The following is a 19,784-nucleotide window of genomic DNA, read 5'->3' as shown; positions in this document are numbered from 1 at the left end:
AATGCATTGTAATACAATGTTTTTACAGTATATTGTAGGTCATGATTTTATTTTCCACAACAAATCTAAGTTTTAAATACGTTTCAACAAAATATAATGTAGGTATTATGCAGCTGTTATTAATACTGACAGCACCTTTCCCCACTGATAATTTTAACCTGCTGCACATATTTATTTATGTAATGTGCACTAATGGTAGTCAAGGCAGAGACAAAAGAAAAATACGTTTTATTTTATGTTTTTCTGTCTTTTGATTTTCATCTCCAAATCAGTCTCACAGTGTTCCAATGTAATGTAATTACCAAGTAAATGAAAGAAAAAAGTCATGTGTAAAAAGCTCTTCAGTTATCAGAGTTTAATTTGTTCTTCTTCAGTGGAAACAAGAAGGAATAAGATGTTTGTTGGTGATAAAGATAAAGCCAGAAATTTAGGTATCTGAGGTTGATCGCTGCAAAGCTCCCAGTCAGTCAAGGATTTTTTTTACAACCAGCCACTCCTCTCTGACATCAAGATTACTGTTATGTCTTTCTCTTCAAAAATATTTTGCTGCTGCTCAGTCCTACTGTCATGTGTTCATTTTATTTTATTTATTTATATATTATTTATTGTTGTTGCATTATTCTTTATTATTATTATTTATTATCCTGAAGCAAATATAAAGCTTCAGTCGTTTTTCTATTTATAGTCTTTTTAGTGCCAAATAGTTCCACCACAGCTCAACAGGGAAACACAAAGAAGGAATTTGATGCTAAGAAGACTGTAAATGAAGCATTATATAAGCTTCAGATAAACTTTTAAATGCATTTTTGCACAAAATGATTGTTGTGTACACAATGTGGATTTTGGCCTCCATCGTTTACAGTGAAAGCACATTTAAAGGGGATCTTTTAGTAGCAAGTATGAACAGGAAGAATGATTACAGTGAGGGAAACCTCTTTCACGGTTCCCTTTAAGAGCTGGACAGTTGCTGGATTTTTTTTTTTTATTTAATTGAAGTTTCGTCTCCCCCCATAAAGTGATTTAACATTTCCTGTTGCTGATATACACAATTCAATTTATTATTATAGTATTTCTACTTACTTTACTATTCTCTATTGTATCTGAATATATCTTTCTAATTTTGATTATACAGAGAATCTGGCGTTTGGACCAATTATGGCAGAAAAGGAAAACAATACGTATATATAAAATATTCTGTCTGTCAACTCGCTTTTCTACAACAAACAAGTTTTCTGGTTCAGAGATTTCAATGTTATGTTGCTCTCTAGTTGAACTTTACCAAAACACACATCTGATTTTTTATTTCTCACTGTCCCTCTTGCTCACACACACTCTATCAAATAAGTCATGATGCATATTAAACTTTCAACACAATGCATTTTCTGTCTCACTACACACTGTAGCTGTCTCTGCCAGACGTCATGGAGAACAGATCCTTGATCACATGAGAGCAAACTTGCTTGAACAGATAGAAAAAGATGAAATTCTGCAGGTGGATATTTAGTAAATGTGACAAACACATTGGAAACAAATGCAAATTGTATATTTCCCTGCTTCCTACAGACTGTCTCCATGGTTGTTTTGTAGGTTTGACAAGTTTTTGTCACTGCAGCTTCAGAGTCAAGAAAGTCAGAGTCTGAAGAGTTTACACAATGACGTGTTGACTCTCATGGCTGCTGTCCAGAGTCCTGATCCTGGAGCTGTCCAAGGTACTCAGCATCAACATGCTGGTGGGTCAGAGCTCCACTGAGGGGGACTGATGACCAACAGTTAGCTGGAAGTCATTAGCTTTACCTCTCTTTATGAAGGCTGTGTGTTCCTGGGCAGAAGTGTTTCACCTCATTCAGCAACTTCAGTACTCGATGTTTGATCTCTAAGAGAAAATGCTCTCTTGGAAAATGTTTGATTTAGTTGACTTCTCATTCACTGGAGTTCAGAATCCTCTTCTAATCTTCACTGTTCCCCTGTCAAGACAAATAGTTAATAAACATCAACAGTAAAACCTTGGCCCAAAACTGTGTCCACATTATGCAGAACATTTGCTTTTAAAGTGAACAGGAAATGATTTGTTCATCTACAAGGTGAAAAAGATCAATTAAAATATTTCAAGATATAATACTTACTGTTAACAAGCTGAAACCCTGAAATATAGATGAGATAACAATGTTACAAAATGATTAATATTTCAGAAAAAACCTTCTTTGCACTTTATTATCATTTGAAATGTCAAACAAATGGATTCACTTACTGAAAGTACCACACAAAATATGTAGCTACTCTTTATGTTAGACTATCACATGTATTCCTTTTAAATTCATTAGTGGAGTAAAACGTTAATGTCTCTCACCCTGACAGTTTCTGCTCCAGATGAAAAATGCAGCGATGCCGACAGCAGGCAGGAGCAACAGTCCTGCAACACCTCCAATGACGGCGACAGCAGGGAAGTCTGAGGGAGAAACTGGAACCAGAACAGAACATTCCCAATTTGGGTTCATTCAGGCAGAGTTAGCAGTATTGTCAATCAATATTACTTAAGCAAATGTGTTGTAAATAATAAAAATCAAATACACTTTCAGTAAAGAGGTGCACATCAGTGTTTTGTTTTAAATGGGTACAGTTGTTCACTGGCAGAAATCTGTTCATGAGAAAAGTGAATATGCCTTATTTTCGATGAACCAAAGAATTCACAAGGAAATAACTTTCTACACCTCAAAGTTCAGGACAAAAAAGCAAAAATTTAAAGTAGTTTATAAGGCAAGGCAAGGCAAATTTATTTATATAGAACCTTATCCTGCACAAGGCAACCAAGTTATGTACCATGGACTCAGTAGCTCCATCTCTAGATGTGAAAAGCCATCAAACTTTGCAGGACCTCTCGGAGTAGATGTCAGCACCTGTCATCTAAATTTGGTTGCAGTTGCACAATGTGTTAATGCTGATTATGTCAACTAACAACTTGGAAAGCTTCACAGATAGTGAAGCTGTAAACTAATAGTACTAAATATAAGAAACTTTTTTGAAGGGGGTTCCCCTTTGCCTTGGTGCAACCATGAACTGTAAACATCCCCAGGTCAAGTCTGATATGCAACTTCAAATTGGTGGATCATTTGTCCTCACTAAAAGATTTGTCTTGAACCACAGGTTCCTGGAAAAACTTGGCATAACTTACACAGAAACAGAAGCCTCAAGCCAAGAGGTAGTGATTTATAAATAGCCACATGGTGGCACTATATACAACAAAATCTGATTCATGGGTCTATGATCTAACACTCCATCAACTTTCACAGAGATATCCTGCTAGGTAACAGACAAACAAAATAAACAAGACATAGGCAGAGGTAGCAGGTCTTACCCCAGTTGGTTCTGATCACTGCTTTGTTCAGTTCAGTGACGATGTCGTCCTTCACACCTGAGAGCTGAAACACACATTCGTACCTCCTCCAGTCTTCAGGCGGGACTGATGAAAGTTTCAGCTCAATGCTCATCTGGAAGGATCCGTCATGGTTGGAGAGGATCTCTCCATGTTCAACATCCTCATAAAGCTCCTCTCCATCTTTCCTCCAGAACATCATGGCTCTGTCAGGGTAGAAACCTGTAGCGTGGCAGCTGACTGGAGAGGAGGGAGTCTTCTGGAGGAGAGACACTGAGGGAAACTCTGGAGAGAGGCAGACAGAAACAGATGGGTTTAAACTGGGACACATAATAATTGAGTTGTGTGTCTATATATTGTTTTATTTTCATAGGAATGTTAATATGCATTCAAAACAGAAAAGGCACTTGAATGTTGTGTCCTTATACAATATTACATCTGGCCATGTACAGTTATTCCACCTGTTCTCCGCAGAAAGCTCTTCCCATAGTGCACATATTTCTTCAGCCACTCGGGGCATTTGTGAATGTAGTAGTTCTTATTGTATTCTAATCGAGCTTTCTCAGTATCCCATCTTAGTTTGGTGATGAGAGCTTGTGGTTTTGGAGCAATCCATGTCAGTGTCTGCAGGTCCAGTGCTATGAAGTCTTCTCCATCATAACCGTACTGATTAAAACCAACAATCTCTCCTGTCTCGTCGTCCCATTCACAGCCATTCATCCTCTGTAAAATATGGGAGCCTAAGAGAGAGAGAGAGACATGGCAGAATAGTCAGCATTGATATCACATCTTCACCACATGGGCACACATATCCACAGACATCAAAACAGAAGATCTACACTGTTATTGGCTGCATGGAAGCCACTCACAGCCAATCATCATCTGGACAGTGTGGACGACTCAGAGAGAGAGAGAAAGCAGAGACTGCTGGGAAACAGAGTGAGATCTACCCAATGCAGGGCTGATTTCAGTCTAAACACAACTTTAGTGGCAAAGGCAGGAACACCCTAATAACTACCGGTAGATATGAGAGAAATAGCAGAGAAACATAACAACCCAACAGTCATGGAGAGTCACTGTCATCAACAAGACTGTTATCACGGCTGAGTGGTGGTCTGTGTTTCTTAAAGGATAAGGCTGGTGATTTTCTATATTCTTCTTATTGTCAACAAATCTCATGTGCAGAGCCAAACCAACAATGGATTGATCTACTAACAAGTATTGTGATTATCCAAAGCCTGATATATCTTATTCCTCTGTACCGAAGACCTCTACTGTTGTTATTGAAAACATGTCAGTGAGCCACACTGCTGTACTGGATGATATGTTCCTTTGCCATTAAGACAATGACTACTGTAGTTTGATTAGAAACTGCTCCGAAGACTACTGATAGCTGGCAAAGGAACATGTCACACAGTGCAGAAGTGTGGCTCATTGATGTGTTTTTAATAGTTTCTGGACAACAACGGATGTCTACGGCACATATATCAGGCTTTGGATACACACACAATACTTGTAAGTAGGATAAGTTCATTGTTGCTTTGGCTCTGTGCATGAGATGTGTTGACAATAAGAAAAATATAGAAAAGAGCCATGTCCTTAAACTGGTCCATCCATCAGTAAATAATTTCATAAAGCCACCAGCATTTTTACCTGCAGATGCTGACTAGGTTTTTGGGATGTGGACTTAGACCAAAGGTAGCAGTAATTTATGTTTCACTCAAGTATGTGAATTATTAGGGTTCCTTATCAAAAACATGGAGAAGGTATGTGTGTGCGCACATTTGAGCAGTAGAAGTCAAACATGAACATAAAGATACTGTACCTCCAGTTTGGTTTAAGCGTTGCTTCAAGCTGTCAATGTTGGCTCTGAAGACCTGCTGATTACCTAAACACTTCAGAGCATACCACTCCAGATGCTGTGGGTCGTCCTTTATCAATCTTTTCATCCAGTCCTGTTTGGGTTCTGCTGTCTTGATGTTGCTGTCGCAGTAACCCACCTGAACTTCATCAACCATCGCAGCGCCCACAAACTCTGGGAAGTTTGGCACTCCAGAAGTTGCAGTGAGGAAATATTTCAGGGAGTGTTTCACTGTAGGATAAAGAAGGTTTTCAGGATGTGAATGGTATTTTATACAATTTTTTTGTTTAGTTTTGTTTGATTGGATAATTGGTTGTCAATCCCCCCCCCACTAAACTTTTAATTTCTGTTAAATCACAAATAAATCAAACGTAATATTTTTGTTGAATGTAAATGTTGAGCAACAAGTGATGTAAATGGCCAGTATACAATATTTTTTTAAACAAACAAGCAATTACAGCACACTCGTTGCAGCAAGGATTTGCTAAGTTGCAACAGAAAAATAGGCCTATTATACTGTAGGAATGTTATTGCGCATTAATTAATGTAACTCTAATACATCAGAATGAGCAGCATTGGTCGTTTCAACATACATTGCGGTCTCCTAGCAACAGTGAGCGGTGGTTTCCTATCGTCAAGCTTTTTTCAACATGTGATCATGACATTGACATTTTACAAACAAAGTCTAAACTCATAATAACTCATAATGCACCGACTTAATAATAATATAATCGTATGTCATTTTCATTATCGTTAGTTCAATGATATGATTGAAAAAAAGTGAAAGTGAAAGTGTGCAGTGACAGAGTGGTGCAATAGCGAAGATAGATAGAGGAATAAAACAAACAACTTTTACAGCAACAACAGGAATAACACTTAGAATTATAAATGTGATTTTACCTGATGAGACAACGTGAGAGAAGAGGAGCAACACAATTAATTTCCTCATCTTGTTTGGATAAGTAGGCAGAGCTCCAGAGCCAGAGTCAGCTGACGTTAAATGTGTCTTTTATACTGACAGGTACGTGGGGCGTGTCTGTCAGTGAAGAGTCACAGTTCAGATGTGACCAATAAGGAGACCAATGTTGTTAAAGGGAAATATTCTACTAGGCTAATTATGATAATAAGTATTATTATTTTTCAACAGGACTATCAAATCCAATTTGTAATTTGTCCAGTATGAATGTGACATAACGAACTGAAAACCGATGATATTGTTCTTAAAAAAATCAGTCACCATATATTATACATTAGGCCTATATATTATATATTATATTTATCTTTTTTAACGTGAAACGAGAAATCGCCCGCCATTTGTCCAGAACAGGTCAACATAGACTGCCCAGTGCTGCTTTCCCCAAGGTAAACACAAAATCGTCTTAAGCCTGACTTCATGAAGTAATGAAAAACTCAAAAGTTGCTAAGTCAGACTTTATTACGTTATAAGAAGTTACAGGAAGCCTACTACAAAAATAACTTTCCAGTTCCGGGAATGATAATGCATTGTAAAACAATGTTTTTACAGTATACTGTAGTTCATGATTTTATTTTCCAAAACAAATCTACGTTTTACATACATTTCTACAAAATATAATGTAGGTATTATGCAGCTGTTATTAATGCTGACAACCCATTTCTCTACTGTTAATTTTAACCTGCTGCGCATATTTATTTATTTAAAGGATGCATTCACAGTTTTTCAGAGTGTCTTAGGTGCCTAAATGGACATTTAAATAGTTTTTTTTCATCATGTAATCATCCCTCTTGTTCATACTGACCATTAGAAGATCCCTTCATAATGCACTTACAATATAAGGGATCATTTTTGCACAAAATGACTATGTGGACACACTGGATTTTGTCCCCCATCACTTACACTGAAAGCACATTTGAGGGGGATCTTTTAGTTGCCAGTATGAACAGGAGGAAAGATTACAGCGAGGAAAAACTCTTTCACTGTTCATATGGACACCTGACTGTTATTTAATTATTTACATTGTTAATTGCAGCAAGAGTGTCGAGGCAACGGACATACGGATCTGCATCCTACTGTCCTCCAGGATGCTGTCTCGGATGATTCAAAATAATAGCTTCTTCTCGCGAGATTTCTGTCTAGACCGCTTTACCCGTCCTTTAATCTAAAGCCATTTTTTACTTTATTCGTGACTAAACTTGTTTTCGGAGTATTATAAAATCCTCCACGTGTCACGATAATCATAAAAAATAAAACATCTATTTTTTTCATCTCACTAGTAGCAACGACGAGGGAGCGCCAGAAGGAGCCACACTTGGAATTGGACACGTTCTCGCGAGATTTCGGTTAGTTCAGTTGAGTAAATGCCACGTCTTAATATACAGCTACAAGTAGTATCAGCGTAGACAGAAATATCAGCAGTTTACCGAGCAGAGGCACCCAGCGGCCCAACAGGCAGTGATAATTTGCACAATCTGGTAAGAATTAACTTTTGTGCTTTTCATTGTTATTGCAGTGATATTGCTCCGGCTGCAGCGACATGTTAGCAAGTTGAATTGTAGCTAGCTAGCCAGCTAGCAGGCTTTCTTTACAACTTTAGGGAAACCGGTGATCAGTAGTCACTGTTTGATGACTGGCTTTTACTGTTTACTGTGAGATTAAAGTTCACGCTTTTCTGTAGTTAAGAGATTATCAATCCGCTTTACATCCGACGTGTGAAGCCGCAAGCAAATAAACAATCACAAGACAATTTAGCTTAAACTGAGTCAAACTCACATGGGTAGTTAACAATGAATGTCTCCTTACGGTTTTAACGTGAACACAGTCTGCATGATGTTACATCAGTAGGCATTGATACCTGCTACTGCTGTATTAAATACTATAACATTGCATTGTTTTATAACAGTATTAATGGACATCTATGTCTAGCATAGCATAATCTTAAAGGATAGGTTTGCAGTTATTCAACTGTGTCTCAAATCAACAGTCAGGTGTCCATATGGACAGTGAAAGAGGTTTTCCTCGCTGTAGTCTTTCCTCCTGTTCATACTGGATATTAAAAGATCCCCTTCAGATGTGCTTTCAGTGTAAGTGATGGAGGCCAAAATCCACAGTGTGTCCACACAGTCATTTAGTGCAAAAATGTGTTTAAAAGTTGATCTGAAGCTTATATGAGGCTTCAGCAGTCTGAGTTAATCATATCAAGTGGATATCTGACACATTTACAGTCTTTTTAGCATCAAATTCCCTCTTTGTGTTTCCCTGTTGAGCTGGAAGTATAGTAACAAAAAGAGGGACTTTGGCACTAAAAAGTTGAAAGATATCTACTTGATTTGACTCATTTGGATGCTGAAGCTTCATATTAGCTTCAGATAAACTTGTAAATACATTTTGGCACAGAAGGAGGACTGTGGATTTTCACTTCCATTGTAAGTGCATTATGAAGGGATCTTCTAATGGTCAGTATGAAGAGGAGGAATGATTACGGCAAGAAAAACCTGTTTCAATGTTCATTAGGTCACCTCACTGTTGTTTTAAGATAAGCTTGAAAAATTGTAAACTCATCCTTTTAATGCAGCACAGAAAGATCGCCACGTGTGCTGCACAGAAGAGCCGCAATGATTCATCGATTAATAGATGAGTTGCCAACTGTTAAATCAATCGCCAAGTATTTTAATGATCGGTTAATTGTTTGTCGTTTTTGAAGAAAAAAATGTCCAAATTCTCTGATTCCTACTTCTCAAATGTGATTTGGGGAAACAGTGATTCGACACTTTTAACCATTTTCTTACATTTTATAGACGAAACAACTAATGGATTAATTGAGGAAATAATCATATCATATTTTACTGGAAAAGCCTCATATTCAGTCAGCGCAGTGGCCTGATTCCAGTGCAATATGAATATTTTCCATGTTGGCACTAAAAATGCAAACTGGCTGACCGGTTGAAGAATGGATAGCTCACTGATGGTGATAATCTGCAGCACATCTGACTACATACAGGGTGTGCTATGGTGTGAGTAGAAATGCAACTTTGACCATATGGTGTCCACCTTGTCGGCTTTTTAGTGTGAATATACACTTCATTTATGTGTCACAGGGAGAAAGATGGATCATTTTAGGCTCCTTCCCAAACTGATTCCCTACTCACAAGCGCTTCACTATGTAGTGTCGCTCTGTGCTCACACTCACAGCCGGGGAGGCTGCTGCGCTTTAAGGAGGCTGTTGTGTGTTATGTGTCTACGGTAAAAGCATAATGTGTCAAAAACCATCATCATGTCACACAAATCACACAGGGATGCTTCTCTCGATCGATCGATTGGTTGTTCGGCTCATAAGATGTCAGAAAATGGTGAAAAATATTGATCACTCCTTCCCAAAGATCAAGATGACTTCCTCGGATGTCTTCTTTTGTCTCGACCGACAGTCCAAAACTCAAAGATACTCAGTTCACCGTCTTAGACGACTAAAAAAAACCCAGAAAATATTCATATTTAAGAAGCTGGAACCAGAGAATTTGGACTTCTTGTCTTTCTTAGTTGATGATTAATTTTATAGTTTGCAATTAACTGATTTATCGACTAATTGTTGCGGCTCTGGATGGTTCCTATTAGCTCTACTGCATGTTCTGTTATTTTCAACCCACCATGAAAAGTTATTGTACAATATAGCAATACAGAAAATGTTTCCTTTATTATTCAGCACCTGCACCCAAGACACATGAAGTAGCTTAGGGTGTCGATGTAAACAGGACCTCTGAGTTTAATCATCAGCCACTTTTCATTTATTTTATGTTTTCTTCTTCCCTTCTCTTTTCGTCAAAGGGAATAATATGGGCTGTTTACGTCTGCTGGCACTGACACTGGCCACATCCGCAGCACTGCTGTTAGCCTCCCATTCAGCCATCGCTCACAGCCACTCTCACGGCGACCACGGACACGCCCACTCCCACGGCCACCATCATCATGGCCACCATCACCACGGCCACCATCACCACGGTCACTCCCACGGAGAGGACGACGACGACCACGGCCACTCTCACGGCCCCGAGGTGAAGATGTTCCACGGAGCGAGCAAGTGGAGCGCTGAGGCCAACGTTCCCGTAGAAGAAGAGGAGCACCACGGACACGCCCACTCTCACGACCACGGACACGCGCACTCTCACGACCACGGACACGCGCACTCTCACGATCACGGACACGGGCACGCTCATCATGAGGATATCGTTCGGGTGCACAAGGAGGAGAGTGGACACGGGCACGCGCACGGAGGGGAGAGGTTGAAGAGGGAGGCGGAGGGAGAGAAGAGGAGCACGGTGGAGCTCTGGACGCAGGTTACAACTGACACAATGGGTTTTAATTCTGTCTGGGAATAAATATCCGTGTTAGACACAGGAAGGAGATATTCAGTGTTTTGTCCTGTCATGAGCAAGATACTGTCATGGGTGTTTGGCAGGGTCACGCTGACTCTGTAGTAAGCGGCCTCACAGTTGTGAAAGTCTGTTTCCTCTTTTCCTCTTTCACATTTCAAATAAAAATATGTCAACCTGCCACAGTAAATATGGGCGTAAAGCCGGAAGAAGAGCCAGTTTATTCTGTTTAATCAACATACTAAAGGTTTTCTGTAGAAATTGACATTTAAAAGCCGTAGTTTGGTGTGTTGTTTTACTGTTGAATTCTGTTGTAAGCGTTCATGTTATTTTGTCGACCTGAACCCCTTACAGTTTAATGCAGTTCAGTATAATTTTTCTCAACACTATTGCTGATTCATCTCTGTCACCAGAGGTAAATCAGAGGTCATGACTGTTGTAAAGTCAGCAGTTCTCTGGATGCATGATTAATTTTGGGCCGTCGATGACAGCGATGTGTGCAGCCTGCAACTTTCATCAGTGTCGTGTGCTTTGTGTTTTCAATTTACTACCACTAGTTTCACTAGTTCATGTAAAACTTCTTTTGCTGCTTCTTTTTTTAGGAACTTGTGAGTCCTGTCTGTTTCCCATCATAGCTCACAAACACATCATATGGCCTGGACTCACAACAGCCAGCCTTAAGCTCGTTATCTAAGCTCTTAAAGCATCATTGAGTTATCTGTTTTTCATTGACAACACCATAAGTAGCATCTCATCTTTTTACTTATCAATAACAATATCAAATCCAAACAGATTTGTTCTTTATAAATGACGTTCCACACATCCACAGACATGTTTTTTTTGCTAAATGAACTGATGATTCTCTCCTGCCGGGTGACGACACTAATGACTCGTAAACTTCCCTCCGTCTCTGTCCGCAGGCTATTGGAGCCACCCTGCTGATCAGCGCAGCTCCTTTCCTCATCCTGTTCCTGATCCCCGTTCAGTCCAACAGCGACCAGCACCAGAACCTGCTCAAGGTGCTGCTCAGTTTCGCCTCAGGTGGTCTTCTGGGCGACGCCTTCCTCCACCTCATACCACATGCTCTGGGTAGGTAGTTGATCCGTAAATCTCCGTTTTTAATGACTTTTTAGCTCAGTTTCATACTCAGTCGTAGTTATTCAACCCTTTGAGTGTAAGGAGCAGCTCAGCGTAGGCTTCCAGCAACAATAGAGATAGAAAAAATAATTATGTTTTATTTAGGAAGTGCTATAAAAGGGTGAAGTTACTTAGTTTAACTACAAGTTTTACGACTTTTCACTGTTTTCTAATATTTAATGTTGCCTGTGTGCCTGAGTGTTTTATCTGTGAACAGATAAAACACTCCTGCGAAACCTTAACGTACTAAACATACACACAGTATTTTCTGTCAGCTACCGATGACAACGAACAGACGCTCCCCGACAACACAGATACGTCAAGCGAAAGTGTCGTCAGTCTCTTCAGTTTGGCCTTTTGAGATTAAAGTCTGTTTCCTGTGTCGTGTTTGTTCCGCACAGAGCCCCACTCTCACCATGGAGACGAAGATCACGGCCACTCGCACGCCAGCGAAGAATCACATGACCACGGACACTCTCACGGTATGCGATGAAGTTATTAGACAGCAGAGCAGAGTTGAGTTGTGACATGTTTGCATCTCAGAATACAAAAAAAAAAAAAAACGACGTCTTTTTCTCTTAGTTCAAGTGTCACCTGGTAATCTGGTTATTGACAGGTGTAAGTAATTTACCAAAACCAGTAAACTCTGGATCAAACTCTGTTCATCATTTCCAACCAGTGTTGCCTCTCTTCTCTCCACAGGAGCTGCCCACGGTCACATGATGTCAGTGGGTCTGTGGGTTCTGGGTGGGATCATCGCCTTCCTGGTTGTAGAGAAATTTGTGCGTCTGCTGAAGGGAGGGCACGGCCACGGACATTCTCACAGCCACTCGCATGGTATGCCGGTAGACGCTGATCTAGTGTTAGAATTAATCGACAAATTGTTTGTTTGTGAAATGTTAAAAACTGGAGATTTCTTAAAGCTTTCAGTGATGCCTTCGATTTGCTTGTTTTGTCCAACATACGTTGAAGAAAAACAGGAAAATTTGCACATTTCAGAAGATGGAACTAGAGAATGTTTTGGTATTTTTGCTTGAAAAATAACTGAAATCATTAATCGATTATCAAAATAGTTCGCAGGTTAATTATCTGTCGATTGACTAATAATTTTTTTTAAATAAATAAACATTTTCAGCTGCTCCCAAGGAAAAGGTCAGCGATGGCGAAGAAGAGAAGGAAGAGGAGAAGAAGAAAGAGGAGAAAGACAAAAAAGACAAGAAGGCGTCTAAGAAAGAGGAGACGAGCACAGGTGAGCAAGAAACACAAAGATTAGATTAGAAGATGAGATTTTTACAGACTGAACTTTGGAAACAAAATAGATGAACAGATCCCTACAAACAATGGTTACACAGTACCAGTCAAACGTTGACTGTTACTGTATAACGATTGTTTTAGCAGCATTTTATTGACTATGAGTTGAATTATAATACACTGAAACTAATGCTTTCAGACAGTATTTTGCCTACTTTTAACCTTGATGCTCTGACCTCTTTTGACCACCAAATAATCAAATCAGTGTTCACATGGGAAGTGAAATACCACAAAGAGTTCAGTTTTGGTTGCTGGTATTAAAAAAACATCCCACTCTGGATGGACCAAAAGCAACTCAAACTCAAACTATATTGGTTTCCTGATACTGTATGATGGCTCAGTATTTGTGTTGCAAAATCAAAAATGATGTTTTACCTTAATAATGCAAGTTTTTGGTCAGTAATGCGTTTTTTTACATTTAGTTTCATACTGCGAATACTGACACAACACTTATCAGGGCTGCAACTAAAGATTATTGTCATTATCAATTAATCTGACGATTATTTCCTCCATTAATCAATTAAGCGGTTTGTCTATAAAATGTGAACACTCCAAAATCCAAAGATATTCAGTTTACTATCATGTATGACACAAAAGTAGCTTCAACCAGCAAATGTTTAAACGATTATTCGATAATCAAAATAGTAAAATTTTCTGTTGATTGACCAACTGATTAATCGAATGATTGATTACTTTTTTTATATTAAAAGCGAGTCTTACTTGCACTGTCTCCCTGTTTGTTACCTAGTGCGTTATTGATTGAATTTTAAGTGTGTAATGTATCACATGTGCACTATTGCCCTAAAAAAATCCCACAATCGAATGAAAAAAAGTTGTGTTCAATGCATTCACACTACTTTCTGAAAACCCTACTCATTACTTTTGAAAAAATGTGTAGTTTTCACACCACACCAATGGTCCTGCAAAATGATGATTCGTAATTAGAATTTACGAACTTACTCGGCGTTCAGCTGTTTTTACTGGATGCAGGGAATAAAATACGAGGGACTGATTTTGTACTCAGCCCAAGTCATGTTTTGCTGGAGCCATAAACAGGTTTTCTTGGTTGTTATGAAGATCTTTATCAATCAATTATTTAGCGTCAACATCTTGTGTATCAAGTCCATTTGCTCGCAGGGGCTGGAAACAGTTTTTGTGCTGCTTCCCGTGAAGCTGAAACTTGTTCTTTTGGCTTCACCTCAGTCAGTCACGTCAGGGAAGATATGTGCTGTTGGCATTGTGGAAATCTCCCTCAGAACATTGTGACCTCTCCTTTTCAACACAAACTAGTGATCCTTTTTAGCACAGAGATGTGCCACTGTTGAATCTTAATCCCTGACCCACTTACGAGAAGAGTGTTCCAGATGCAGTCTGGCTGAAAAACAGTGCATTTATCCACTCTCAAAAGTGTTTGCTACAACTTTTCTCCCGTTTTGTCCTCTAACGCAGACATCAAGGTGTCAGGTTACCTGAACTTGGCAGCTGACTTCACACATAATTTCACCGACGGCCTGGCAATCGGAGCATCGTTCCTGGTTGGTCCAGCAGTCGGTGCCGTCACCACCCTCACCATCCTGTTGCACGAGGTCCCGCACGAGATCGGAGACTTCGCCATCCTCGTCCAGTCTGGCTGCACCAAGAGGAAGGTAGATTTAGTCAAGAGTCAAATATAATAAAGAATATTTCCATCATCTTAGAAAGAATCTGTTTATTGGCCCGATATCCTGCTGTCACTTAAAAGGAATTTGCCTTTGGTTCTCACAGGCTCTCAGCGTAAGGCAAGTTTATTTGCATAGCACATTTCAACAACAAGGCAATTCAAAGTGCTTTATGTAAAACATAAAAGAGTGTAATTACACACTGTGCCAAGAACAAACATACAGGAGGGAAACAGGGTTTTCCACAGGAACAGTAGTGTTTAGAAATGGTCTTTACTGTGTGAACTTTGCCCTCTGAGGTTAATATTCTACTTAATTAAAGTGAAAACATTTTTCTGATGTTACCAGAAGTGGTCTTTGTTGGTGGAGGTGGTCCACCACACTGCAGGAAACCCTTTGGTGTATATAAAAGCTGGTAAATGTACTTTGCAGCCATCTATATTTAAAGTTTCCCTCCTTGATTTTGTTTGTTTGAGTCCCAAAGTCCTTGAACGTCACTGTTGATGTCAAGAAATTCAACGTTATTTTTTCAAACCTCAAGAATGAGCTGCAAGCAAATTTGCAGCCCTAACACAAAATCAGGGTGTAATTACCGGTCATTAATCTTAATTGTTCACTATGTTATGCAGGTTTATTTTCATAGGAATTTAGTTTTTATTAAACTGTAAAATTTGCATAATTGTGTTGAAGAGGACTAAGAAAGAAACATGATGCCATGAATTCTTTATCTTTTTCTTTTATGTCGTTATTTTCTCTTCTGATTGCTCACAGTTTGACTCACAAGTACGGCCTCTCAAATTAAAATAGAAACAGGTCAAAGCAAAACGCAGAAAGTTTCACGACACGAACACTGGAGTTGAAACAATTAATCGATCATCAAAACATTAATCAACAACTTTTTTTGATAATTTAATAATTGTCTTGCCATTATTCCAGCAAAAGTGCCAAAATTTCACTCTGTGTGACCATTTGATGATTTGTTTGTCATATATGAAAGTAAACAAATAAAAAGACACTTTTGAATATGTTAAATTAGGTTTTGCGAAACTGTCATGGCATTGTTCTTTTTTTCCCTGACATTTTATAAACCAAAACATTCATCGATTAATCGAGAAAATAATCAGCAGGTTCAGTGATAATGAAAATAATAGTTAGTTACAGCTCTATCGCCAACTATTTTGGTAATCAATTAAATGTTTTGAGTCATTTTTTTTAGGAAAAGATGTCAAAATTCTCTGTTTCCAGCTTCTCTATGTGAATATTTTCTGGTTTCTTTAGTCTTCCATGACAGTAAACTGAATATTTTTGGGTTTTGGACGGTTGGTCGTGACAAAACAAGACATTTAAAGATGTCATCTTGGGCTTTTGAAACAGTGATGGTTGTGTTTCACCATTTTTTTGACATTTTATTAAACGAATAACTAATCGATTAATCGAGAAAATAATCAACAGCTTAATCGATAATGAAAATAATCGTTATTTGCAGCCTTAATGAACCCTTAACACCAAAGAAAATGTTATAAATTAATTAATATCCGTAATTTGAGTTAAAATGTTGACAATCAGTCAAAAATCTTCTTTCTGTTTCCCATCAGGCCATGTGTCTACAGCTGCTGACTGCCCTGGGAGCTCTGGCCGGCACAGCTTGCTCCCTATTGGCTGAAGGAGTGGGCGCCGCGGCGACGGCCTGGATCCTGCCCTTCACAGCCGGCGGGTTTGTTTACATCGCTACGGTGACCGTGCTCCCAGAACTGCTAGCGGGTCGCTCCAGTTTCGGCCAGTCTCTGATGGAGATTCTGGCCCTGCTGTTCGGAGTCGGCATGATGGTGCTGATCGCTGAGTACGAGTGAGACGCAGCAGAACGGACAGAAACGACTTAAAGTGAAACAGGAAGGGAGGGAACAGAGAGACAGAGAGGAGGAAGGTTAAAAAAAAAAAAAAAAGGCGGTTTTAAATAGAGTTCAAGTTTTTTTGTCAGGGGTGTGATCTCTTGTTTTTTATTACGTTCTGTTTTGGGACAAACGCCACCTAATGGGTGATTTTCGTTTTCTTAGCAGTTCATGGTCTCATCCCTGATTTATGTTACGGTTTCTTTTTTTTGAAAGGAAAGGTGTCTTTAAAAACTGTTCATCAGCAGAGACTTGAGAGCTGGAAGAAAAAAAAAAACCCTTTGAGGACTGCTGTGTTGTTCACTGAGGGCCTTTGTCAGGACAGGAAGATTCATTCTATCTGTTCGCTGGTCAACACTTTCACTACATGGACCATCCAGATACATTTTAGAGTTTGATTATAGCTTAAACTGACAAATTGCTCCTTCCAAACGGCACTGAAATTCATGTAATTTTCCAACAATAAGACCAAATTTCCTGTCATTTGGCAAGTGAATGTTCCTTTTTAAATCATTAAACATTTCATAGTTTGGCCAGTGAAAAGCAAAGAAATGGATGGCCTGGTTCATTAGTGTTCACTGCAGGACTGATCTAGGTCACATCAGTTTTACACATTTAATGTTGCTTTGTCTGGAAATGCTGAATGTTAATATTTTTACATTCCACAGAATAAAACTAAATATAAATAAACTGTTGTGGTGTTTCAGCTGTATTTACTAAGGAATTATGTTTTTTTTTTTTGTTTTTTTTTTATGTTTGCTTTTAGACATTCCTGCACAATCATTTTTTTTTCCCCCCAACTGATGGTTAAAAATTGTTAAACATTTGCGGCTGAGATGAACATTCCCAGTAAAGCTTCATAATTTTCAAAGTGGTGAATGATTTTCTGAATATCCTGTAATTAAAGACGTACTTGAAAATGTAAAACGTGACTGTGCTGTGATGATTAATCTGTAAATGGTTGTTTTAATTTAACAGATGAGTTGAAGCAGGTTTTGTGACATAATCTGCTATTAACAGAGCTGACCACAAGAGGGAGCCAGAGGCCTGTGGAAATAAAGATGTTTTTTTTTGTTTTGTTTTTTTTAATGGCCTCAATAGCTCCCTGGGAAAGACACAACAGATAGATTGACAGAAACAGTACAGAAGTCTGAAAACGTGTCACCTGATACCGATCTTGCTGACAAGAATCACACTAATGTGTTGATAGTGAATTGGTTCCTGCTGCTCTGCACACATTTTACAACTTCCATGTCTACGTGAATATCTACTTCATATCTGTGATCAAATGGAAAAGATGCAACTGATTTACTTAATTAATCCAATTGATATTTATCTAAGGAGTTACTGATTTTTTTTAAAAAAAGGAACCTTTTCCTTTTCAGAGGGTGTCGTATGTTGCACAGATGTAAAGCCCCTTGAGACACTTGATTTGTGATTCTGGGCTGTATAAATAAACTTGAATGGGCTCGAAAATGTGTTTAAAAGAAGAAAAAGGGCTGTAGTTTCAAAAAACAGTAGACTCTGATAGACCCGAGTGGACATGTTTTGTTAAGAGTTGGGTGTAACACACTGGTTACCAACCTTTTTTCAACTTGTTACCCTTTAAAAAACAAAGCAATGTCTACTTGGAACCCCACACCACAGTACATGTCTATAAGTTGTAAGCTGTTCAATTGAAGGATATAGCTGGCGATCCAAAAACTATTAAAAACACATGAGTGAACCACACTGCTGCAATGTGTGACATGTTCCTCTGCCACTAAGGTCACGGTCATGTTAGTTTTTTCAGAAACAGACTAATAACAGCGACCACATTTTCAGTGTCCGTAGAGTAGTTCTGTGTAAAGGCCTGCCTGAGATGATAGTTGACAATAGAGAGAGAAACATGTCAAACAGTGTCCTATCTCACTGTGAGACTCGTTCATCGATGACTAATTTGAAGCTTTGGCGACCAAAGACAGCCTGAGACTAAATTCTGACAAGATTCTGACAAGACCAAATTCTCACTATGTGAGTGCTGTTACGACCCTCGTCTACAAATAAACCATCAGAATACGACATGAAATGACACGGAATAAATATAAAAACACCTGTGTGGCATTTTGTAAATGCAGTTTTTTGAATAAAGTTTAGAGGGAAAACACACTTGTTCTCCTTAATGCGTCCATATCACACGCAAAAAGCAATACGTAGGAGGTGAAATAAAGAAGTTTGTGTGAATTTGCTGCATCAGACAACTTCAGAGCTGCTTTCATTTTCATTTTTTCTTTTCACATCATAGCGCTAATATTCACTGCACATTCAGTACACAAATTGACAGCCACAAATTGATAGCTTACAGTCTGACATGGATTCAGTCCAAGATTTTATGATGCACAATTTGCAATGTGACATGCAGTAAATTACATGATTGCTGTTGTTGTAAAGTCTAAAGGCAGATACCACTGTACATGTGTGGGAATGCGGTTCTGTTTACAGGTGCTTCACTAGCTTGTTGTGCTACACCACAACCTCTTGACTTAATACTAAAGTTATTTGTAGTGTACAATGCAGTACAATGTCAGGAGGTTATAATATGTAGCAAACTAGCGATAATAGGCTAGCCATATCTGTTAAACAGATTTTCTCTTAGAAAGTTTCATTTGAATAATTTGTATAGCTCCCACGAGTCAAATGATCCACATTTTTTTGCTGCAGAACTTAGACCCCTTAGATTCATTGGTCTCAAGCCCAAGGTTGGGAACCGCTGGCCTAAAGATGGTGAACTAGTAGGCAGATGTTTTAACTATGAATCATATTTCAGTCTTGTGTCATCTATTGTTTCAGGCTTCTCATTCCAAAGAGGAAACAAACTACTTTAATTGCGGTTAAATGACTACACAAAATGCAGAGGACATTGCGGTTTGTTCATGAGTTTGCACAGCTGTTATTCAGCATTGATTAATTGTTGTGTTATTTCCTTGCAAGTCAACATACGTGTAGGTGTGGATGTCACTCCACCTTCTCTCTGCCTTCCGATCATGAAAAAACTGTACAACTTGAAACATTCAATCAATGTGATGGAAGTTTGTCTTTGATGCGGCTCATAACTAAGATTAAAATACACAGTATACAGACAGTAAAAACACAGTATTTACATATACAGTATACAGTATGTGAGGTTCCATATCTTTGTATATTCATTCATTCAACCTTAATTCATACAGGAAGGT

The 19,784-nt window shown here is 38.7% G+C and overlaps 2 protein-coding genes across 2 annotated transcripts; one reads left to right on the top strand and one right to left on the bottom strand.

The window, feature by feature from the left end:
- Positions 1-886: 886 nt before the first annotated feature.
- On the bottom strand, positions 887-6,322 carry LOC122969183 (major histocompatibility complex class I-related gene protein-like). Its single transcript, XM_044334746.1, has 7 exons — positions 6,132-6,322; positions 5,196-5,462; positions 3,832-4,110; positions 3,353-3,655; positions 2,348-2,458; positions 2,124-2,141; positions 887-1,964 (listed from the first exon to the last, which is right to left on the bottom strand). The coding sequence occupies exons 1-7, from the start codon at positions 6,178-6,180 to the stop codon at positions 1,954-1,956; spliced, it is 1,038 nt and encodes a 345-aa protein (XP_044190681.1). The 5' UTR covers positions 6,181-6,322; the 3' UTR covers positions 887-1,953.
- A 1,207-nt stretch (positions 6,323-7,529) lies between these two features.
- slc39a7 (solute carrier family 39 member 7) lies at positions 7,530-17,923 on the top strand. Its single transcript, XM_044334728.1, has 8 exons — positions 7,530-7,682; positions 10,030-10,538; positions 11,495-11,663; positions 12,113-12,193; positions 12,414-12,548; positions 12,847-12,960; positions 14,472-14,668; positions 16,276-17,923. Exons 2-8 carry the CDS (start codon positions 10,038-10,040, stop codon positions 16,528-16,530), a joined length of 1,452 nt encoding a protein of 483 aa, XP_044190663.1. The 5' UTR covers positions 7,530-7,682; positions 10,030-10,037; the 3' UTR covers positions 16,531-17,923.
- The last annotated feature ends 1,861 nt before the right edge of the window (positions 17,924-19,784 follow it).

Source organism: Thunnus albacares, chromosome 19, assembly GCF_914725855.1.
Source record: "Thunnus albacares chromosome 19, fThuAlb1.1, whole genome shotgun sequence".
NCBI classification, from domain to species: Eukaryota; Metazoa; Chordata; class Actinopteri; order Scombriformes; family Scombridae; genus Thunnus; species Thunnus albacares.
Note: the sequence above shows the minus strand (reverse complement) of the source record. Positions and strands in the feature narration are given on the sequence as shown.

Coding starts and splice junctions, on each gene's coding strand:
- LOC122969183 (XM_044334746.1), bottom strand. CDS start 6,180: ATGAGGAAATTAATTGTGTTGCTCCTCTTCTCTCACGTTGTCTCATCA. Junction 3,656..3,831: donor GAGCTTTCTGCGGAGAACAG/GTGGAATAACTG, acceptor GCCTCTCTCCAG/AGTTTCCCTCAGTGTCTCTC. Junction 2,459..3,352: donor AGTGATCAGAACCAACTGGG/GTAAGACCTGCT, acceptor TTCTGGTTCCAG/TTTCTCCCTCAGACTTCCCT.
- slc39a7 (XM_044334728.1), top strand. CDS start 10,038: ATGGGCTGTTTACGTCTGCTGGCACTGACACTGGCCACATCCGCAGCA. Junction 10,539..11,494: donor CGGTGGAGCTCTGGACGCAG/GTTACAACTGAC, acceptor CTCTGTCCGCAG/GCTATTGGAGCCACCCTGCT. Junction 12,961..14,471: donor GAAAGAGGAGACGAGCACAG/GTGAGCAAGAAA, acceptor CCTCTAACGCAG/ACATCAAGGTGTCAGGTTAC.